Raw genomic sequence first — 22,089 nt, 5'->3', positions numbered from 1 at the left:
CGGTAAGGTCTGTTATTCACAATAGTATGATAGACGTTGCTATCACCATCGGCAACAACCGTTCTATATATCAAGCCATGCATTTCAATACTGCAATTGAAACCTTCAGCAATAGCATCACTTTCCATGCTACTAGAACTGGCATAACGATCATAGTTTTTATAACATTTATGATGTTTTGGGGATATAGCTTTTCGTTCCGCTATATCACATATTGTGCAGTATTTATTTCGTATGCCGATAAACAGAACTTTTCCTGTGCGGAAACCTACAATGGCACCAACACCGGAAAGTGAATTATAATTCGTACCATACGATCTCTTCATCCAGCTACCATTCGCTATGACAGTTATGTACGGGATACCGTCGACGACTTCATTGTTTTCAGAAGCTAATCGTCTTTCTTCTTCACCTGCTGCCTGTATGGTATGCATTGCGCTTTTCATAAACTCATCTATGAGTTTTTCACGGTACCTGCGGTACGTCGATTCAGCCATGCAGGGCATGTTCAGGGCGGCGCATAATTCTTCTAATTGTGCATAGCCGATTCCGACTGTAACAGTCGCGGTCGTCAGGGCCTCATTTACATTCATTATATTTGAATGCATAGGTTCCGACCAAACAGTATCTTCGTAATTGCACATTTGGCACTTGAAGGAAAACTGTGTGAGACAACCAATCTGGCGACTACCGATCATTTTCCAATCGCAAAAATGACATTCAATACCTCGCGCATGATTGTCGAACGTTCTATGTATTTCATTCCAAAAGAACTGAACGTCAACAATGCGGCGGCCTTCTGGCACATTTTCAGAAATACGTCCCACATCTACGTGTCCGACGTCTGTAACGAGATTGTTGTCGCTATTGTCCAGGACGTTTTGTACAGTGGGTCTCTCACTTGTACATTCGCATTGTACAACGACAGTTTCATCGTTTTTGCGAAGGGCGTTTTCTGATGAGATGCGCCCCACATCGTTATTTTCGCGAAGGACGTTTTCTGAAGAGATGCGTCCCACATCGTTATTTTCGTGAAGGGCGTTTTCAGATGAGATGCGCCCCACATCTTTAGGATCCTTTGGGATAAATGAAGGATCTTTATTATAATATTTGGGTATACAAGTTTTTCCGGGGAGAGAATTTTTCTCGTTGAAAACTGCAGCAGGTTCACTCGTCGATGTCGACGATTGCCATTGTTTCTGTCGCCTGCAAAGTAGAACGAATGAGGTCAGAAATATTTGTAAATATTTGCAGATAAATTACTGAAATGTATTTTGTAAGCACTTACAGTTTTCTATAAACTCTTTTGAGGGAGAGCTTTCTCCTACCCGGAAACCTCTGACTTGTACCTTTTTTATTTGCCATTTGTGCTTATTTGTTGCACAAATGATTGAAAATATCGATAGAAATTTAGTTTTTCAAGATCTTCTACGTCTAAGAAAGAAGTAGTACAGGATTGCCTCGAAATAACCAAGTGGTCTCTGCTTCGAAATACGCAACACGGTATCCCCTCTTCTTTGCTTGAAGTCGCTCGCAAAGTGAGAGGTCCGTTTCTACGAGTCCCGACAGAGTTGCTTATTTGGAGCCAATCCTGTAGATGGCAACGCGGTCCTTTCCCCCCACCACGCCAACGCTGTCGCGTTTTCAAATTTCAGTGGCATCGACAGTTCAATTAGTGCAACGAACGGGAAAAGAGCAGAGTAATATGAGTTCAAAAAACGACAGTAAGTGTTTCTTTTGATCTTTACTTCGCGAGTGTCATTGACAATTACATTACGTGACCATTTGTAACAAAAATATATTTTGTTTTTTCTCATATACAGTGGATTTATGTGAGCCTATAATGAAAATTTAACATATGTCTTCCGTAGATTTAAATGAGTTTTGTGCATTGTTAAAATTTCATCGAGATCGGTCAATGCATTTAGAAGTTACAAGTAATTTCCGAGAATCGCAATCTAAGAACATAACTAGTCACGTTCTTAGATGAAAAGCCACGATTTTCAGAAATTGTAACTTCCCAGTGCATTCACCGATCTGAATGACATTTTCTGCATACACATAACATATTTATTACACATGTCATATTTTACATTTTCATCACAGGCTCAAATAAAACAGTTAAAAAAATGCCTTTTCTAGACGCATGTCCATAAGACAGAGAAAACGGTGAAGAACCTCAGACGGAGCCGCTGTTGCAGCTGCAACAGCAAGTGCAGCAATTGCACCTGCAACCCGACCAAGAACCGCTGTTGCAAATATTGCAAGTGCAGCAGCAGCAAATGCAGCAAATGAATAATTTGCTGCAAAAAATCCAGCAGCAGCAGCAGGAACAGCAGCAGCAGGAACAGCAGCAGTATGCTCAGTACATCGTAAGTCCTTTTTTTGCGTTTCTGTGTAGACGTTGTTTCTGCTATTCTTTGTTTATACATAATAACATAATATTTATTTTTGCAGCCGCACCCAGTACCACACCCGCAGCCGTATCAGCCGCACGTATCGCAGCTGAATGAGCTGTACGAGCCTGAGGAGCAGAACGTAAGTAGCTTTTTTACTTTCCTGTTCGTACGATTTTTCTGGTATTCATTGTTTGTGAATAATAACATAATATTTATTTTTCCAGTCGTACAGAGCGAAACAGGCGCTAATTCGCGAGTATAGTAGGAGGAAAATGAAAAAGCTGCGGCGGGAAACAGCGCCATGGCCCAGTCGCGGCCGCGGGAATGGGAATGGAGGCGGTCGCGGGAATGGAAATGAAGGCGGTCGTGGTCGCGGCTGTAGTGGCCGCAATATAGCTTTTTATTTTTAATTTTTCGTATTATTATTATTTTTATTATTATTATTGTTATTATTATTATTATTTTCTTTTCTATTTTAATTACATTTTTTTATATATATTTTTCTTTCTTGCAATTACATAATATTTTCCGCTACTTATGTTGTAGTCATTTATTCCCCTATTCCTTATTCTGTGTACTGACGAAGTACATGGGTACATTCACGATTTTCTTTACATGGATAAACTAACCGGAATTTGATTTGTAGGAATTCGGAGTACAATATCGGGACATTATTTAAAAAAAAAAAACTAACCTTAGGCATTCGATTTCTAGGAATTCAGAGTACAATTCTCATATTCCTTATCCTGTGTACTGCCGTCAATGAAATAAAATATTTTATTTTTTATTATATATTTTGTTTACAGTTATTTTACTACCCGTTCCTTTCCTATATGCCCCAAAAAAGGAAAAGTGTGAATTATGTATATATGTGTATATATTCATTTTTCACAATCAGATCATGACGAAGATTGTATATAAATGTACATATACTGGATACATGACAAATCTTTATGGTATCTTTTATTTTTTTTATTGAATAAAGTAAATGCATTATCAATTAATTGCAATTTATTAATTATCAACAATTTTATTTTATAATTTATCATTTTCTTTTTATTTCGTTCATAGTATTACAATTTATGGTATTCAAAAACAAATATACTGCGTTCCTATCACATTTATATAGTTCTTATTCCTAAACATATTTCTAAACATAACCCTTGGTTATGTTATATTACAAGAAATGTATATATAATATTTGGGTGAAGGAGTTATGTCATTCATACATTTCCTAGGTGATGTATGCAGTATTGTATTTTATACTTTGGCAGTGGCATACGTAATATAGCTATCGTAGCATCCGTGTGTCATTTAGATGTATGCGAAAAGTGATGTAGAATAGCATGCCGTTAGTTGGATGCAATAACTGAGGTGGCGCTGAAATCAGTTTCTGTTCGGACTAATTTTCGATGCAACGTTGACTGTTTTACCGACGCGGAATTCGAAGTTCGGCCTCGACGCTCGCATCACCTTAACATTCTTATAAAGTGTTTTTTATCTGCATGTTTATGAGATGCTTTTAATATTTCATTCATATACAATAATGCGTGTATCTTGTCTGTGTAATTATTAACTGATTACTGACTATCAATTTCATTTATCACTGAATGAAACATTAATTAATTTGTATTGTTATTCTTTATTACTTGTATTTTAGTGTCTAAACCTATTACAAAAGAATGACTGGGTTCTTACACCTGACGTTGATACAGTGTGGTTCGACTACAGTTTTCCTTACTAACTAAGAAACTTATTATATACACTACTTTTAACTATTATACTAATCACAAATTTTATAATCTTATTTTGTTTATATCTTAATTAAATTATAATTTAATTATTATTTATTATTAACAAAAGCATGTGTATGTATATATAATTTGTTATGATTTCCGCTTTCCATTTATGAGCTATAATGTAATGACAAATTTTTGTTGAAATCCTGATAAAAGATAAAATCATTTAGGTTTAATACATCTATTAGATACTGAATTGAAAGAAAAATTCGTAATTTATATACATATAACCTAACATGTGGCAAACTACAAAAAACACAACCAGCATTTTGTAATGTGACATCTCTGTAATATTTACAGATTCCAGTTACTAGATGTTTTAAAGTTCTCGAAAGTCGACTCTTTCGAAAATTGTCGTTACTAATCGTAAGTTGTCGATCACCTGGCGAGGTTGTTGTCCCGTTGACGTCGCCTGTCTATTGTTGTCTATGACTGACAGAGACAGTATTGAGAAAGTAAACACTCTCGGTTTCGACAGGAGCATAACAAAACCTATTTCTGTGTTTCACTAGAAAATTTTGAAATATTGGAGATTATCAAGAAAAAGAATTGTAACTGGCACAATATATTGTCGGATTACATGTAATTAATATTATCTAGTACAATTGTCAAGAAATTTAGTGAATTCCGTTTCGTAAGATTTTAGGTTATATTTGCCTATGGTGAAATAAAACTAATTCATAGTAATTGAATTTCCTTTTCTATCTTTTCTCCATAAGCCTTCTTTGAACAAGATCGTTTCTAAATGTTTTAACACTACGACGTCCGGCGACACCATAGTGGTGACCTTCACAAAGTATCGCTCGGCGGCCGGTGACACCACAGTGGTGACCTTCCCAAAGTATCGCTCGACGGCCGGCGACACCACAGTGGTGACTTGAAATCTATCATCTCCCAATAATCTCAAAAACAACCGGCGACAAGCGAAATAACAGAGTTAGTGGTGCCGGCGCCAAGCGAAGAAATGTTTAAAAACAGTGCAGCCGGCAAAGTGTTAATACTTTTTCTGATTGGACTGAGTGTTGGAATATTTCAGTTGGACTGTTGTAGTCGGATGAAATGAATTTGGGATTTGTAAATACAATACAAGTGATACAAAATAGATGAAAGTGAAAAGTGAAGTCTCATTTTCTCTTATTAATTTATTTATTTAAAATATTCTGACATTATGATTTACAAAACAATCTTATGTAATTTAATAATCCTCGTCTTTTGATAATTTGTTCAATGTATCTATCAAATTCTTTTACTCCATAATTTTTTGGTTGTAAGTTCCTCATCAATGTCTGAATGAATACTGAAAATAAAGAAAAAGAAATCATATTATATGTTGATACGTTGTACTCAACAACATTAATTTGAAATAAAGAATGTATTGAAGAAAATATGGTTTAATATTTCTTTTACCTTAAACATATTTCCAGATGTATCCTGCGAGAAAGTAATTGCATCTGTTTTCAGAGTACAATTTTGTTTTTTGTCCTAGTATTTCATTCCACACTGTTTAATTTCTTTGATGGATCTATTCCGCTTTTCTTCTCCATAATATTTTCGTTGTAATTTCCTCATCAATGTCCGAATAAATGCTGAAAATAAAGAAAAACAAATCATATTATATGTTGATACATTGTACTCAACAACATTAATTTGAAATAAAGAATGTATTGAAGAAAATATGGTTTAATATTTCTTTTACCTTAAACATACTTCCAGATATATCCTGTGAGAAAGTAATTGCATCTGTTTACGTTTCTGTTATTAATCCTAGTATTTCATTCCACACTGTTTAATTTCTTTAATGGATCTATTCAACTTTTCTACTCCATAGTATTTTCATTGTAATTTCCTCATCAATGTCTGAATGAATGCTGAAAATAAAAAAAAGAAATCATATTATTTTATATTGATACATTGTACTCAACAACATGAATTTGGAATAAAGAATGTACTGAAGATAATAAGGAGTAATATTTTGTTACCTTAAACATGCTTCCAGATATGTCTTGTACGAAAGTAAATGCATTCAATTTCCAAATATTTTTCACTCTAACCTATACCTGTCAAATGTTACAAATAAATATTTGCCCTTAGTTATGAGACAAGCGTATTGTTGTTCCGTTTCATTCAATTAAGGTGATGAGAGCCGCTGAAATCAATTGGATCGATCTCGCCCATCGGCTCACCGACGCGGCGTGAATGTGTCAATGAATTTGTAGCCAACTTCACTGCGATAAGTTCAATGCAACTCAGTGTACATACATAAATGTGAAATGCGAGCCGAATACTACCGAGTCTTGTCGGAATAAGTCGATGTCAGACGATTCCCCTCCTCGCCCCGATTATCAGAGCCCCCCTTACCTAAAGTAGCAGTTTATGCTCCGTCTATATTTTCATATGTCTATGGTTGGGAATGGGTGGAATCACTCAACACTAGAGGTGGAGAACTATCAATAGCATTATCGATATTATCGATAGTCGACACTATCGAAATGAGTATCGATAGTCTTCTAAAACTATCGATATTTTCGATAGCTGGAAATCAAAAATTTGTGGATTGCTGATGAATTTTAAGATGCATAAAATATTCATTTTAAAACAATTTCTTGTAAGTATATCAAAAATTGTACAAAATGTACCATTAAATTTCAATTTTATTTTTAATTTAACATATTTTGTCGTCTTCTATACAGAATCATTAATTTTAAAGCCACGTGGATTTTCAAGTTATGGTGTATTGAATTTTAGTTACAGTTATTCTACAGCGGACGAACTTTGAAATATATAAGTGTGATTTATTCATGATTAATAATTAATTTTTTGTTGTATATTTTGTTCTATTACATTTCTACTTAAGTAAGTAACTAATTTTACTTTTTGTTATTAATTGTACATTACAAGTTATTCCTAATTCTTATTTATTTTATTTTAGCAGTCTGTTTCCATTTTTTTTCATACATTTAATTAAGTATGAAGAGATATCTTACAGGAATTACAAAAGGTTCTATTCAATCGACTCACCGACGTGATATGAATGATTAGTGAATTTGTAGCCAACTTCACTGCGACAAGTTCAATGCAACTCAGGGTACATAGGCATATATAAAAATATAAAATAAAATGACATTCAGATATTAAACAATATTACAATGTTGTATTTTGTTTGTTGCATATGTATTTTACTAAATTTTCCTTACATTCTTACTTTTTTTTTTTTAAATATCGGAAAATTATCGATAATATCGATAGCCCGGGAATTTATTATCGATAGTATCGATAGTCAACATTACCGATATTTCTCCACCTCTACTCAACACGTGTCTGTTCTGTACGAGCGTTTATTTCCGACACACTTCGTGTCGCGTCTTCCCAACGTTCTTCTGTTTTTCTCTTTTGCCAACCTTTCCACTATCCCTAGGGCCGCTGCCCGCGCCCTCTAGGGTAGTGCCATCGTGCTGGGATGATTTGTCCATAGAGGAACTTTGTCCTCTACAATCGATACTGTTGCGTGTCCGTTCACGGTAAATAGGGATTTCAAGGGAATATAGGCGCAGGTAAGGCGTTTCGTGGAGCGCGGAGGCGCTCCGCTCGCAAAGCGCGAAAATGAAACAAATAAACTATCGTTCACAGTTGTTTACCATTTGAAATTCGACGCTTTATTAATTGACTTGAAAAACTTTGACTTTAAATGCTCTATGATTGCACGTGAGAAAAGATCCGTCTATTTTAGTTGACAAAATCATTCTGCCCGTTCTGCGTTTGGCGGAGGAGATCTTCGCGCGTTGTCGGTCGATGCCCCTTCCATCGTGGATCCTGGATCCTCCCTCAGGATCATCCCTCGTCCAATGGTGAAGGAGTCCACCCCGTCTCGCGTGGGCCCCTTCTCCTGGCTGTGGTCCACCCTCAGGCGCGTGGAAGTGGAGGCGCTCCGCCAAGACGCTAGAACGTTGCAGCGCACATGTGCTACGAGAGAGCGTGGGACCCAGAGAAATAGACCATAGCCAGTTCGTTGTTTTCGACCAAGTCACGAACGGTCCTTAAAAGTAACGAAGTCTTTTCGATATCCTGTCTTTTCATGCACTCTAAGAGGGTCGTAAATTTCCTCAAGAGTTGCCTTTTGGCAAGTACAAGATCTTGTCGTTTCCTATTTTCTCTGGGTCCCATGCTTTCTCGTAGCACATGTGCGCTGCAACGTTCTAGCGTCTTGGCGGAGCGCCTCCACTTTCACGCGCCTGAGGGTGGACGACAGCCAGGAGAAGGGGCCCACACAAGACGGGGTGGACTCCTCCACCATTGGACGAGGGATGATCCTGAGGGAGGATCCAGGATCCATGAAGGAAGGGGTATCGACGGACAACGCGCGAAGATATCCTCCGTCAAGCGCAGAACCGACAGAATGATTTTGTCAGCTAAAATCGACGGGTCTTTCTCACGTGCAATCATAGCGCATTAAAAGTCGTTAGTTTTCAAGACTGTTTAATAAACAGTTAAATATCAGAAAAGCATAGTGAACAATAATAATAGTTTTATTATTTTCATTTCCGCGCCTTGCGAGCGGAGCGCCTCCGCACTCCACGGATTACACGGTACAACACGATTCTTGATCTGCAATATCCATTACGTGATTCTTATAGGCTATGGTACGCTGATTACGAATCTGCAAACCGTTTTGCTCCTATACGTACAGTTTTTCAGAAACAGGCATTTTTGTAAAAATGTGTGGTTGTGGGGAAAAATGAAGTATTACATGAAAACTAAAAATGCGAGGAAGTTCAGGTTTATGGCAAAAGATAAAGGAGACTTTCCTCTATATGTCTGTGTGAACAATTATATTTCTTGATGATTTTTAATATTTGTAAGTGCTTGTCAAAGTTTGAAAAAGAGGTGCCGTAGGTAATTTGTACACGCTATTTTTGTATTTTTATGAAAAATCTTTTATCTAGCAGGAATTTACTATACAAAATTGCATTCTATAAACATTTCTGATGAAGAAACCATTCACAAAAAGTATCAGTATGGTTTGGTATTGGAACAAATGTAGAAAATATCCATCGACAACGTGACTACGACGCGTTGCCGCCAGGCGGCCATTGTATGCCTACTTCACTGCGCCAGTGCCGTAACTACGCGTAATGGACATTTGTACCACTATAATAAATTTTTGCTTACTATGAGTCTGTATAATATTGCTATACAATTGTTGCGAACCTCGCCTGTATGTATGTGTGCAATATCGTGTGAATTTAGCTGCAGGCTTGTAATTGCAAGTGTTGAATGAAATGTAATATGGCGACGATGCCATAAGAGTATGACTGCAGCATGTCTGCATTATGTTATATCAATGCCCATAAATTAGGAGCCAAAATTCAAAGGAATAAACAAACAATAGATAAGACATTGTAAAACTTTCAACACGGGTGATCGTGCTGGGAGAGAGTTGGAAATCCGGAGAAATAAGACTGTTACACTTGAAATTTCTAAGAAACTAATTTATTGCTGGCCGTATCTAATTCGTTACTCTTAACGAAAATCATGTTGGTTCTTGAAACTGTCGAAGTCTCTTCAACATCCTGCTTATTTACAGAGGGTCGTAAATTCTCTTAAGGGTTGCCTTGACTCGCTAGCGCGAGACCTTTTTATCTTCCGTTTTCTCTGGATCCCACGCTTTCTCTTAGCACGTGTGCACAGAATCGTTCTCGAGTCTTGGCGGAGCACCACCATCTTCCACTCGCCCAAGGGTGGACCGAAGCCAGGGAGAGGGACCGCCTCCGGACAGAGATGGGCTCCTCCACCATTGGACCAGGGATGATCCTGAGGGAGAATTCAGGATCCAGCGAAGAGGGGGATGGCAGCCAACATCGATCGAAGATCTTCACCGCCAAGCTCAGATCGATTCAAAGCTTCAACCCGTCTTGTTACATTTCTTAAAGGAATAAAGTTATACCAAAATCCTTTTCTTAAACGCAAAGTGTGTTTTATTAAAACCCGCGCCGCGAGCAGAGTGCTTTAGCGCTCCATGGGCACCTTACCCACGTTATACACATCCCAAAATATCCGTAGATAACTGAAATCCACTCGCAACACAATGAATGCTATATCATTCATGTTCACGTTGTCGATGGGTATTTTATTCATTTGTTCCAATACCAAACTATACCGATAATTTTTGTAAATTCTTGACGCCATTTTATAAACACAACAGAACTGTGCAACTTTTGTTTAAACTTTTATTTCATATCTCTCACCGTTTTTAAGATATTCCACAAAAAAGAAAGTTTCGAAATTTTTTCAAGGGGTAATTTCACCCTTTAAAACCGAATTATGGCACCAACGGAAAACAGGGTCGTATTACGGATGACTTACTGTACTTGTATGCGAAGTTTCATAATTTTTGGAATTTCCGGGTTCCCTAACCTTCCTTGTAAGTCCCACGGGAAAGAAATAATAAGCAGGGCGACAACGAATTTACGGTAGAAAATATATATCTTTTTATTGCACTGCATTCACGCTCTGTCTGCACTATGACAGTCGTGCTTTTTGAATGCGTGGGACGCTTGCTTTTTTGCGTCTTGCTAAAGATGCAACAGTCTTACCAAACTAACTAATAGACTAGAAACTAAAACTAACCTAACTTAACCTCGTGACATTCAGAGGGCGCATAAGAGCGCGCCGATGGTCGCTACAGATAGCATAACATTTGTTACGTGTCCGTTAGCGGTGTATAGGGATTTCTGGGGAATTAGGCGCAGGTAAGGTGATTCGTGGAGCGCGGAGGCGCTCCGCTCGCAAGGCGCGAAAATAAAACAAATAAGCTATGTTTCACAGTTGATTATGGTTTTAATTTTAAGAATTTAATCAGACTGTTTCAATTAGGTATGATGTTGATTTGCGGCGTGAGAACAACTTTGCAGAGTCAAGCGACAAAATCATTCTGAACGTTCAACGCTTGGCGGAGGAGATCTTCGCGCGTCGTCGGTCGATTCCCCTTCCTTGATGGATCCTGGATCCTCCCTCAGGATCATCCCTCGTCCAATGGTGGAGGAGTCCACCCCGTCTTGTGTGGGCCCCTTCTCCTGGCTGTGGTCCACCCTCAGGCGCGTGGAAGTGGAGGCGCTCCGCCAAGACGCTAGAACGTTGCAGCGCACATGTGCTACGAGAAAGCGTGGGACCCAGAGAAAACAGGAAAAGACAAGACCTTGTACTTGCCAAAGGCAACTCTTGAGGAAATTTACGACCCTCTTAGAGTGCAATGAAAAGACAGGATATCGAAAAGACTTCGTTACTTTTAAGGACCGTTCGTGACTTGGTCGGAAACAACGAATTAGCTACGGTCTATCATAAATTAGTCTTTTAGGAATTTACTAAGTGAAACTATTCCATTCTCTGGATTTCCGGCCTTCTCTCAGCTCGATCACCCATGTCGAGGGGTTTACAACTTTAGGCTTTGTTTATTTTATAATACGAGCGTACACGCAGATGGTTTAAACTCCGCTCTTAATTTATAGCCATCGATACAAAAGGTCCTCGAAGAACATTCGAGACATATCGATACAATAGTCCATTCAATAAATATTCCCATGTCAATGTCGCCATACCACTCTAGACATATTCACGTGATAACGTTTCACGTTACACCTTCCCCCTTATACAAAAAGGTGTTTACATTAAACAGCTTTTTCATTCATAACATTACGCTTTTGTTAACATGATAGTAAGTCCGGATTTAATAGTTCATTCAAAGTCACTCGTCGTACTACTTCAATAGTTCATTCAATAATCCGTAAATTCGCGCATATCATAATTTGTATATGTAAACAATACAGACAAAAGGTAGGTTTTCCTTGTATTATCAACTGTCTCTGGATTATTCACAGGCAGTAATATTGGTAGGACATAGATACCAGATCACAAGGCCTGTTAGTCTTGTTCGGTGCTTCAACAGGATCACACAGCCTTATATACACCCAAATATTATAAAGGTAGGCACTAGTCGTAATTATTCATCTCACGGTTCATACGACTACAATAACTTATTTAATAATTCAGAACATTGTTTAAGTAGTAAATATAAGCATACAGAACTAAAATAGTCTTTGCTAGCACAACAATATTGTCCAGAATAATAGGTAAAATACAAACTTCAATTATCAATATTTAATGATAATAAAACACACAGCACACAGTGATTAATTAATGCTAATCTAATTTTAATCTATCTCGGTAGAATCGTCTAGCCTTATATGCGCTAATTTGAGTTTATTAGTATGAACTATCTTAAACTTATTCGTTCCTAATTCTAATTCCGCTGTTAGATCATTAAGCATTTTGCTTATCCTGTAAGGGCCCGTCCAGTCACAATCAAACTTAGAAATTCTGGGCTCCTTGAGTAAATATACAACATCGTTCACATTAAATTTACGAGGATTAAGCGTCTGATCATAATAATTCTTACTTCTTTGTTTTGCCTTTTCTAGATTCTGGGCCGCAATAGTCTGGGTAGTGGTGATTTTAGCAAAGAGCTCGTCAAAGTGTTGCGCAAAGGTACGTGGTGCTTGTCCTCTAGCAAATTCGAAGGGTATCCTGGCTTTAACGCCAAAAACTAATTCGTGAGGAGTAAAACCCGTGGCCTCATGTGTGGAGGTATTATATGAGAAAATGCCGAATCTTATCCAATCATCCCAAGTTGTTTTAGTGCAATAATGTTTCAGATAATTTATAAAACTTCTGTGTGCCCTTTCAAGAGAACCTAAAGACTGAGGATGGAAAGCTGTTGAAGTTATTCTTTGGATCTTGAAAATCCTACAAAAATGTTTCATCACCTGACTAGTGAAATTCCTTCCCTGGTCAGTATGGATTACCCGCGGACACCCAAATCTGCTTATAAATTGCTCAGCGAATGCATGAGCGACAGTTTTCGTGTCGATGGTTCTCAAAGGTATTGCATCTGAATATTTAGTAAGATTATCTTGTATGGTGAGTAGGTACTGATTTCCCTTATCGGTTACAGGTAATGGTCCCACTATATCCATTTGGATTTTTTCAAAAGCCTGACGAGGAGTATCCGTGATTAACATCGGCTGTTTAGTTTTAGCGGAATAATTTTTATTCCTTTGACAGACAGGGCAGGAGCGAACGAACTCCGCAATTTCCTTTGCCATGCCCGGCCAATAAAAACGTTCACGAATGAGTTGATTCAATTTATAAATGCCCCTATGACCTCCTACCACCGAATCGTGATGTTCTCGAATAATCTGAGACCGTGTCGACTCCGACGGAACTTCAACTTCACCAGCACACAAGGTAATTACGTATTCTGAATTCTCAAAAATTTGTTTAAGTAAGTCTATTATACTACTCCGGTCTGGAGCATTGAATCTATCCGGATCTATTAAAAGACTGAAGGTTTAAGAACCCATAGTATCAAGAAGAGTTTTTAATGACTTTAACGATGATTCAACGTGACTAAAATCCAATTCGTCATGAGGTTCATTCTTATAGAATAAAAGGAAAACAGAATGCTTTTCATGACGGAAAACCATGGCGTCACCAACTTCAATCTGATACTGCTGCATCAGCTCTACTGTAAATCCAATCCGATTTAGCAAGCCTACAGTAGTCTGGGAATTATCACTGCAGTTCAACGGTATAAAATGAACAAGATTATCGCGTCTCATAAAAAGATTATCTTCTACATGATGTATAGCAGGAAAAAAGGAAGGATCTACCATAGGTCTATTTATTTCATCATTCAAATTATTAACCAATACCGTGCTTCTACTATTTCCACCGCTCTCGACATTATTAAAATTTATAATCTTTATCTTTTTCTTTACAGAAACTATTACCGAGGTCACAATCCCTTTGGGAATCCCAATGCCAACTTGCCCACGCTGCCTGGTCTCCTTACCAAGGCATTCCACAACATCAACCCTAGAACCATGCAAGCATGTATCCATGCGCGCTGGGCATTGTGCAGGTAGAGCGCGCAAATGCACGTTGGTCTGCCCGACATAGCACGAATCATGGCACGCTGGGCAAATAAATGGACTGTCGGGTTGACAACATTTTCCCGTGCCGCACCCGCATGTAACGTCTGGGGTGGATTTCACGGTTGGTCCAGCACATCCACTAGCTGCGACCTCATTCTCACACTCACCCGAAACCACTCTTTGAGGTGAGGACAAAACCACACAGTCACGGGGATCACACCCCTGCGCTGGCACAAGCTGCACCGGGACCACACAGGCACCCGCGTAGGATGATCCCTTCAGAGATTTAAATAAATTTCCTGTTGATTCTTCTTCCAAATACAAAGTTCCTTGCACTTTGTTAGTGACCTCGTTTTGTTTAGCCACTGCCTTCCCGCGCGCCAGGAATGCAGAAGCCACAAGCGACTCATTATCAGCAAACTGCATTTCATCCAACCCGGCCATTTCAGAACCTGCAACTGGTGTCTCACCTGCGCAGGCAAGCACCCTTTCCAGACACCGTGAACCGGGATTGGAATCCACGCCAGACCGTACGGTAAATGGTTGAGGATCAGAATTTATACAGGTTGCTACGGGGTTCCGCGAAAGTGCGTCGGCATTGGCGTTAACCTTTCCAGGTTTGTACACTACAGTATAATCATATTCGTTCAATCTGATACGCCACCTCATAATTTTGGACGTTGGGTCTTTGACACTATGTAGCCAAACTAAGGGTCTATGGTCAGTAAGCAGCGTAAATTGCCGGCCATAAAGGTAGGGACGAAAATGTTCCACCCCAAATAAAACTGCTAATAATTCTTTCTCGATTGTCGAGTAGTTAATCTCCGCATCATTGAGAGACCTCGAAGCATATGCGACCGGAAGATCTTTTCCCACTGGACCCTGGCTAAGTATGGCGCCTATGGCGTAATTAGAAGCGTCTGTAGTAACAAGAAATGGTTGTGAAAAATTCGGAAACTGTAATAAAGGTTCTGCACAAATGATGTCTCTCAACGTTTCAAAAGAAGTCTGCACATCAGCAGTCCAATGAAAAGGTACATCTTTCTTTAAAAGCTGAGTTAACGGTTTTGCAATCTTAGCCATATTTGGAACGAAGCGTCTATAATACCCCACGAGACCCAAGAATTGTTTGATATTCTTCTTGGTTCTAGGTACGGGAAACTGTTTTACGGCCTTAATCTTTCCAGGGTCAGGTTTTACACCCTCGCTGGTAATCACATGCCCCAGGTATGCTATTTCTTTTTGCAAAAAACGGCATTTCTCCGGCTGAAGGGTCAACCCAGCGTTTTGTAAACGAGCTAATAAAGTCTTTAACTTGCGCCCATGCTCTTCTATGGAGGCTGCATAAACTACAATGTCATCCATATATACTAGGAGTTCAACACCCTGCAATCCAGATAATATCAAGTCCATAACCCTTTGGAAAGTGGCTGGAGCATTTTTAAGGCCAAAGGGCAACCTATTAAATTCATAGTGACCGTGAGGAGTGGAGAAAGCCGTTTTAGATTTCGATGCAGGGTCTACAGGTATCTGATGGAAACCAGAAGCTAAATCTAATGTACTGAAATATTTAGCTCCTCCTAATTGATCTAAAATTTCAGTGATATTCGGAAGAGGATATGCATCGGCCACAGTTTTTTCGTTCAATTTTCGGTAGTCGATAACCATCCTCCAGCGTGGTTTACCAGAAGAACCTGGTTTTTTCGGAACTACCCAAACAGGTGAGTTATAAGGGGATACCGACGGTTGAATAATTTTGTCTTTAAGCAAGGAATCTACCTGAGTTTCTATTTCATTTTTATGGACCGGTGGATATCTATACTGTTTGGTATGAAGAGGTATTTCGTCTGTTGTTGTAATAGTATGATGAGGAACATTAGCTGCTTTTAACTTATCCGTAGGTAGATGAAATTGATACGAAAATTCATTAACGATTTCTAGAATGCTAGCCTTTTCCCTTTCCTGGAGATGATTTAAATCTAGATATTTTAATAATTCGCTAAATCGCCGAGCCTGATCTGCCGACTTATTTACTCCTGGGTTTCCTGTTCGAGACGAACGAGACGCAGGAGGTATCAATACAAATTCCTCTAGCTCAATCTGTGGTATCGTAAGGGTAACAAAATCAGATGTAGTGTTAATAACAAACAATTTAGCCAGGCCATCCTGCTGACTAGCCAATACTTCCCCCAAGAAAATACCGGGGCCAGCGTCAATCCTTCTAACATAACCTGATTTATTTTTGCCCTTAGTCGGGACGGAAATCAACACCTTCTTTCGAGGAGGTAAATCAAACGATGTAAAGATAGGAGCGTGCAGGTTCTCTTCCCCGAATTCTATGAGACATGGAAAATTTTCTTTAAACCTAATTGTAGCTCTTTGTTTTTCTAGGAACGACGTCCCCAAAATTCCGGCCTCTTTAATAGGAAAATCATCCCCAACCAATTGAAAACTAATAGGAATGCCATGTACAGGAATGACAATTTCACCCCACGACTGGACTGTTCCTGAGCCAATTCCGGTAAGATAATAAATTCTATCTACGTTGACCGGCAGGTCGGGTTTTAATTCTTTCCGTTTAATAAGATTTAATTGTGAACCAGTATCTACAAGAAAACTAGGTGATTCATTCCAAAAATATTCATGTTCTAGAGAAACAACCGGTGACTGCACTTTATTAATTAATTCTTTTTCGCGGCAGACGCGGTGGATCCGACGCGTGATATCAGGGGCTCCCTCCGTGTCGCGCCCGTTTCCGGGGGCCCTTTTGAGTTTAAAGGATTCCTTCGATTTCCGGGGGCCGAGGAAACTGCTGGTTGCGGATTTTTTACCCAAGTACGGTGAGTATTCCTGCTATAGCATGTTGTACTCGTATGACCTGCCTTACCGCATCTTTGGCACCTAAGCGTGTCGCGATTCGAATTTATGAAGCGACGGTCCCGTCGCACCCGACAATTGACAGAAAAATGTCCGGCCTTTCCACAGGTAAAACATTTGCGGTCGCGCGTTTCCGCGATCATAACCTTAGAATTTGCATCAGAAACGTCAGTGTTCCTTGAAGTCGGCGATGGATTTACCCGGGTCCCAATTTTCGATGCTAATTTAATTGCTGTTTTTAAATCCTTAACGTCGTCCTTGGAAAGAATACTCGCAGTAACGTCATTTCCCAATCCCCCTAAAAATCCTGTCACCGCGCTTGTCATGAGCAATTTTTTAATACCCTCAAATTCCTCTGAATTTAAGTCTTCCTTCGCCGCCTGTACCCCGCGATCAAAAATCTCGTCTACCCGGAACCCATATTCTTCGATCGTTTCGCTTTCGCGACGGCGTACGGTCTTTAACTCGTTTTGAGTATCATTTAAATTAAAACTTTGGGCGAACGTAGATTTGATCAGAGCTATCAACTCCTCCACAGTGTTTGGTTCGACATCGCCCACTATACTCCTGTAAACCCAGTGTTGCATTCGATTCCGAATTATACCGAGCAAAAGAGTTGTATCCTCGGATTTAGCTAAGGTGTTGGCAAGCCTACATTGAGCAATAAAATGGTTAACTTGGGATGGCTTTCCATCAAAATGAGGAATAAAACCTTTTACTACATCATACTGGGTTCCCGTAACGGTTTTTGAAAGTGTAACGACCCAGAGTGAGTACGTTACTGCACCGACTTGTAGGGAGAGCGGTTCCCTTAGAAGGTGACTCGTAATCAATGTGTTAAGGATTATAGGTTCGTGTGGTGTGCGGTTAAGGAGTGAAATCCAAACACTAATGTGCTAGAAACCGAATGAAAATATGTTTATTCAAGAATAAAAGGTAAGTGAATTGAAATATAAAAGAAAATCGCTAGTATTACAATAAGTGCGGCTAGAAATAGGAATACAGTAAGAAATTATAATTTGTTCGCCCTAAATTGGGAATACAATAAGAATTATGTAATTAGTAATTAATATATATATAAGTAGAAATTAATAATAAATAATTAATTGATAGCGCTAACGCGAATGTGGCTTAACTCTTCTACCACAGTCAATACTCTGTTCAATTTCACAAATAACTTAGGAAACTAAACTCCAGAGGTTTGTGCTAGACTATTGGAACCACGTTGTAACGGGGCGGTCTTGTCGGTGCGCACGGCGTTGCGCACCGCGGTCGGATTCCCCGTGCCAGGGTTCGCTTGGGAACAGGTTCGGGTGAATAACGAGTCGGTGTTAGTAGAAAAATATAAATATTTATTCAGAAACTAAGATAATTAGGGCTGATAATTATTCGGTGGATGGTGGGCCGCCGGCCGCGGCCCCGGGTGTTTCCGTCGGCGGTGTTGGCGGTATCTCCTGCCGTTCGCGCTACAACAGAAAATAACCTAACCGTGAGCTGGCGATGGAGCCGTGTCGCACTTAAATCTATGCATACAGGGTCTTACGAACTACGCTCGGGACCCGGCCCGTCACATGAGTCACGCGGCCTTACTAACTAACGCCGGTCGTAGCCGTTGCTACGCGGTCTTAACCTAGCGCGGATCGTAGCTGTCGCTACGCGGTCTTACTTGCTACGGCGCGGAGTGAGAGCGCGGCGCGGAGCGCGAACGCGAACGAGAGAGAGAAACGCGGTGTTCGGTGTACGCGTGGAACGCGGAGTCGCTGGAGGCTAGGAGCGGGGATGGCCCATTCGGGCCGCCGGTCTTTATTTGAAATTCGCGCTGCGGTGTTTCGCGCTGCGGTGGAGTTGCTGCCCGCTTGCCTGACGCGGCTTGTCTCCTCGTACACCGTGGTCAAACCTAACAGTGAACGAGGCGACGACCAATCCCGGCTCGCCCAGGGTCCAGCCTCGGGACGGGACGGAATCGGTTGCCATAGGCCGGATGCGGTGCCGTGTAAGCTAGCGCCTGGAACCCCGCGGACAAACCGGCGGATGTTACGGGCGCGCACTAGCTTGGTCATCCTGGGTCAAACCTCGGGACTGACGAAGCTAGGCGCCTACGGCTGCTGGACCGATTGGGAGCTGCCAGCTCGTGACGTACGTCACGAGCCGACTGCCGGTGAACTCGTCGTCGGGACAAACCGCAATGCCGAGTCTGCCGGTGCTCCGGTCCGACCTCCTGGGAGGTCTGCTCGGGGCCGAGGCCCCGAGGCAACTCATCGATCCACGCGTCGATCGATCATACTTATAGCCTCGCTCGCGGGAGTGGGGAGGCCGCCGCGGTGGGGGTCCGCGATGCGCGACGCCGATCCGCGGCTGTCGTCGCACCCCCCTCCTCCTCCGGGAAGACCAGGCGTCGTAGCCTGGTCACGCAAAAAATAAAGATGGTTACGCAAATTACCTCCGTGTACGTGCACCGGGTCACGTTTCCTCGGCGGTCTAGCATAACCGTCCATTGCTTCCCGGCCCTGAGGAAGCGGTGTCGGCGGATGCCCCGGTACAGGTGTACTGTTGTCCCGTCCGGGAGGTGGCACCGGATGTAGTCGCTCCCGGTTGGTGGTCCCGCTCCGCAGACCCTGCCGAGGGCCTCCTGTGGTGGTGTTGCTTCCAGCCTGCATCCTGTAATTGCCGGTCTTGGCCTGACCGGCGAGCCCGTGTCCGTTGGTGGAGCTGCTGGAGGTTCTGGCGACGGGCTTCGCGGTGGCGCGGGGCGGCCGTGTGCTGATGCGGCCGCTCGTGCGACCGCTTCCGCGGTGATCTTTGCTGGGGACGTCTGTACGGCCACCGTGGCCTGGTCCGGTTTCTTCCTCGGCGGTCTGTCTCCTGGGGCCAGTGGTAGCGGTATCCGTCGTGCGGCGGTTACCTCGCCGGCCGGCGGACGCCTTGCCGGTGTTTGGACCCGGCTTGGCCTTGTCGGCTTCCTGTTCGGGGCCTGGTCTTGCTGTCCGCTCGGCGTTCGTTTCGGCCGCGTTATGCGGACGAATTGTTTCCACTCCTTGCCGGTCATCTCCTCCGGCTCGTTGTCGGCTCGTTCGAGTAGTGACAGGCGGCGGAGCGCTGCCTCGATCTCTTGGCTGTTCGCCGGTCCACGAGCCATTGTCAATCTGAGCTCGTGGCTGCTGCTGTCGGCCTTTTATAGCCGGTGGGGCTGGTCCGCCCTGGTGGGGGCTGGTGACGTCGGCTGGCTGCGCGTCTTGGTTGCGCGGTGGCTTGCCGTCGTTGCGCGGCTGCGGCGTCCTGTTCCCGGTTACCGGTTTCATGTCTCTTACGTGTACATGATCTGCGCGTCTGCCCCGATTGTCCCTGAGGTCAAAAATGACCGGTGAGATTTTTTTGTGGACCCTAAAGGGTCCGGTGTAGCGTTCGGCGAGCTTCGCGTTTATGCCCTGCGCTTTGTTTGAGAGCGTATGGGCGCGTTTCCATACGCGCTCGCCGACCCTTGGTTGCCAATTGCGCCTGCGCATATTGTAGTGGCGCTGCTGCCGCTGGAATTCCTGCGCCAACCGGACTCGTGCGAGTTCTTGTGCGTCCCGTAGATGTTTTAACCGGGTCATCCACGGCGTTTTTACTCCCTGGCGGTTCTGTTGCTGCAGGCTTCCTGGCGGTACGAGGTCTCTCCCCGTATTCAGGTACGCTGGGGAGTACCCTGTCGCGTCGTGCCTCGCTGTGTTGTAGGCGAACGCGATTTCTGGTAGCTGTTCATCCCACGCTCGCTGTGATTTGCCCAGGCCTTGGCTAATCATCGTTTTTATTACTCGGTTTGCGCGTTCTACCGGGTTGCATTGCGGCGCATACGGTGGAGTTCGCCGGTGTTTAATTCCACTCTCGGCGAGGGTCTTCTCGACGTCTTTTCCGATGAACTGCCTACCATTGTCGGTGGTTAAAACGCGCGGTGTTCCGTGGCGTAGCGTAATCTGTTCTTTGATTGCTTTTGCCACCGCTGGACCTGTTGCGCGTCGGAGCGGCCGAAGTTCGATCCATTTTGAGAATCGGTCTTGCATGACGAGCAATGTCGTATTCCCGGTCTTGGACCTCGGGAGCGGCCCGACCAGGTCTGCTGAAACCATTTCCCATGGTTGTTGTACGCAGGTTGCGTACATGTTTCCCGCCGGGGCCTGCTGGCTTGCCTTGAATTGTTGGCATTTTTCGCAGTCCCGTACGTGTTTTGTGGCTTCTCGCAGCATTCCCGGCCAATAATATGTTTTGGCCAGGCGGACGAGGGTTTTGGCCACTCCTAGATGTCCGGCGGTTGCGCTATCATGTGTTTCTTCCAGGACGCGTTGTTTCTGGTCGCTCGGCACGCAGATTTTCCACTGTTGTCCCTCTTCCGTTTCATTGAAGTCCAGTGTGTGCAGGATGTTGCGGAATAATTTTCCGCCTTCAATCCGGTACTCCGGGTTCTCTTGCGGGTTGTTCTTGACTTCCCGGTACTTGTTTCTGTACCAGTTTCCTGGTTGCGGTGCTTGGATGCCGCATACCGGTTGCCGCGAAAGTGCGTCCGCCACCGTGTTGTCTGGGCCACGGCGGTAGCGGATCTCGAAATCCCATTGGCTGAGTTCCATGGCCCATCTGGCTAGTCGTCCTGATGGGTTGTCGATCTTCTCAAGCCACTTTAGGGACTGGTGGTCGGTCAGCACGACGAAATGATAGCCTTCCAGGTAGTGTCGCATTTTCCAGATGCCCCATTTGACGGCTAGGCATTCCAGTTCCGTGGCCGAGTAGTTTTTCTCGGCGTTGTTTAGCGATCGGCTGGCGTAGGCGATTACGCGCTCGCCCTGGTCATCGTCTTCCTGAGTGAGCACGGCTCCCAGACCTTCTGTGCTCGCGTCGGTCTGCAGTACGAAGGTTTTCTTCCAGTCCGGCATTGCCAGGACTGGTGAATCGACGAGGCGTTTCTTCAGTTCGTCGAATGCTTGCTGTTGTGGTTCGCCCCATGTCCATCTCACGGCCTTTCGTAGGAGAGCTGTGAGCGGGGCGGCTTCTTTGGAG

The 22,089-nt window shown here is 42.6% G+C and overlaps 1 protein-coding gene and 1 long non-coding RNA gene across 2 annotated transcripts; both read left to right on the top strand.

The window, feature by feature from the left end:
• Positions 1-1,687: 1,687 nt before the first annotated feature.
• Positions 1,688-2,809, top strand: LOC114881858 (putative uncharacterized protein DDB_G0268364). Its single transcript, XM_029198743.2, has 4 exons — positions 1,688-1,724; positions 2,143-2,372; positions 2,458-2,538; positions 2,624-2,809. Exons 2-4 carry the CDS (start codon positions 2,283-2,285, stop codon positions 2,807-2,809), a joined length of 357 nt encoding a protein of 118 aa, XP_029054576.2. The 5' UTR covers positions 1,688-1,724; positions 2,143-2,282.
• Positions 2,810-12,012: 9,203 nt separating this feature from the next.
• On the top strand, positions 12,013-13,681 carry LOC114881254. Its single transcript, XR_006829330.1, has 6 exons — positions 12,013-12,025; positions 12,086-12,174; positions 12,508-12,581; positions 12,670-12,736; positions 12,937-13,130; positions 13,203-13,681. It is a non-coding gene; the product is annotated as an uncharacterized LOC114881254 (long non-coding RNA).
• Positions 13,682-22,089: the final 8,408 nt, after the last annotated feature.

The sequence above is a fragment of the Osmia bicornis genome, chromosome 4 (assembly GCF_907164935.1).
Source record: "Osmia bicornis bicornis chromosome 4, iOsmBic2.1, whole genome shotgun sequence".
Classification (NCBI taxonomy): domain Eukaryota; kingdom Metazoa; phylum Arthropoda; class Insecta; order Hymenoptera; family Megachilidae; genus Osmia; species Osmia bicornis.
This window is presented reverse-complemented; position numbering and strand designations above follow the sequence as displayed.

Bases quoted from the DNA above. Each gene is read 5' to 3' on its own strand.
- LOC114881858 (XM_029198743.2), top strand. From the start codon at position 2,283: ATGCAGCAAATGAATAATTTGCTGCAAAAAATCCAGCAGCAGCAGCAG. The intron at 2,373-2,457 runs GTAAGTCCTTTT...TTATTTTTGCAG, and splicing joins AGCAGTATGCTCAGTACATC to CCGCACCCAGTACCACACCC. The intron at 2,539-2,623 runs GTAAGTAGCTTT...TTATTTTTCCAG, and splicing joins ACGAGCCTGAGGAGCAGAAC to TCGTACAGAGCGAAACAGGC.